Below are 942 nucleotides of genomic sequence, written 5' to 3'. Positions count from 1 at the left end.
AGAGCCTCCGACTAGTGGCAAGACCGCCTATCAGATAAAAGGTGAGGCCAAGATTGAGGTGATAGGGACCAAAATAGGTTCCAGAAAAGGCAACGAACAAGTCATCATCGAGAGAGACAACCTTTTCCTCGATATGCAAAGTATACTCCTTTGGCGGAGGATGTAGCTCATATCTACGAGGTCTAAGGCTAGAAAGTCGCCTCCCCCAAAGAAAATGAAGGGAGTACCTAGTAGAAGGGATCGGCAAAAGTATTGCAAGTTCCACAAAGATATTGGGCATAACAACAACAATTGCAGAGCTCTAAAAGATGCAATTGAGAACCTGATAAAGAAGGGTCATTTGAAAGAGTTTGTCAAGGGAAACCAAGCTCCCAACAAGCAAAATGGCCAGAGTGGACAACCTCAACCACCCCTACTGGTCAACGATGTCATGGTAAGAATGATCTACGGGGGAGCTGAAGTTGTAGGCAACTTTAGGCATGCTCGTGGACAATATGCACAAGATGCTAAGACAGACTCAGTTCCCAAAGTATTGAGTAGCGAAACAAGGCCACCAAAGCAATCTAAGACAGAAAGTGAAGTAATAGGCTTCATAATAGAAGAAAGCGACCTGGTACCTTGCCATAACCATGATATGATCATAATCGTGACGAGAGTTGATAACGGTAGGGTTTATAGGATAATGGTTGACAACAAATTGTGGTCAACGTCATCTTCTTATGAGCTTTCCGAGAAATGAGGTTCACCGAGCAAGATTTGAAACAATGCCAATCACCATTGTATGATTTCACTGGAGACAACCTAGTTCCCAAAGGAACAATAGACCTACCTGTGACTCTAGGGGAAGAGCCCTAGATAATAACAATCATAGCAAAATTCTTGGTAGTTGGGCTAATGTTATACTGGGAAGGCCACTTTTGGATGACCTGAATGTAGTCTCCT

General features: G+C 43.4%; 1 protein-coding gene across 1 annotated transcript; it reads left to right on the top strand.

The window, feature by feature from the left end:
* The first annotated feature begins 214 nt into the window (after nucleotides 1–214).
* On the top strand, nucleotides 215–739 carry LOC116109944. The gene has a single exon (XM_031396179.1). It carries the CDS (start codon nucleotides 215–217, stop codon nucleotides 737–739), a length of 525 nt encoding a protein of 174 aa, XP_031252039.1.
* The last annotated feature ends 203 nt before the right edge of the window (nucleotides 740–942 follow it).

This window comes from Pistacia vera, unplaced genomic scaffold, assembly GCF_008641045.1.
Source record: "Pistacia vera cultivar Batoury unplaced genomic scaffold, PisVer_v2 Contig591, whole genome shotgun sequence".
Lineage (NCBI taxonomy): Eukaryota > Viridiplantae > Streptophyta > Magnoliopsida > Sapindales > Anacardiaceae > Pistacia > Pistacia vera.
This window is presented reverse-complemented; position numbering and strand designations above follow the sequence as displayed.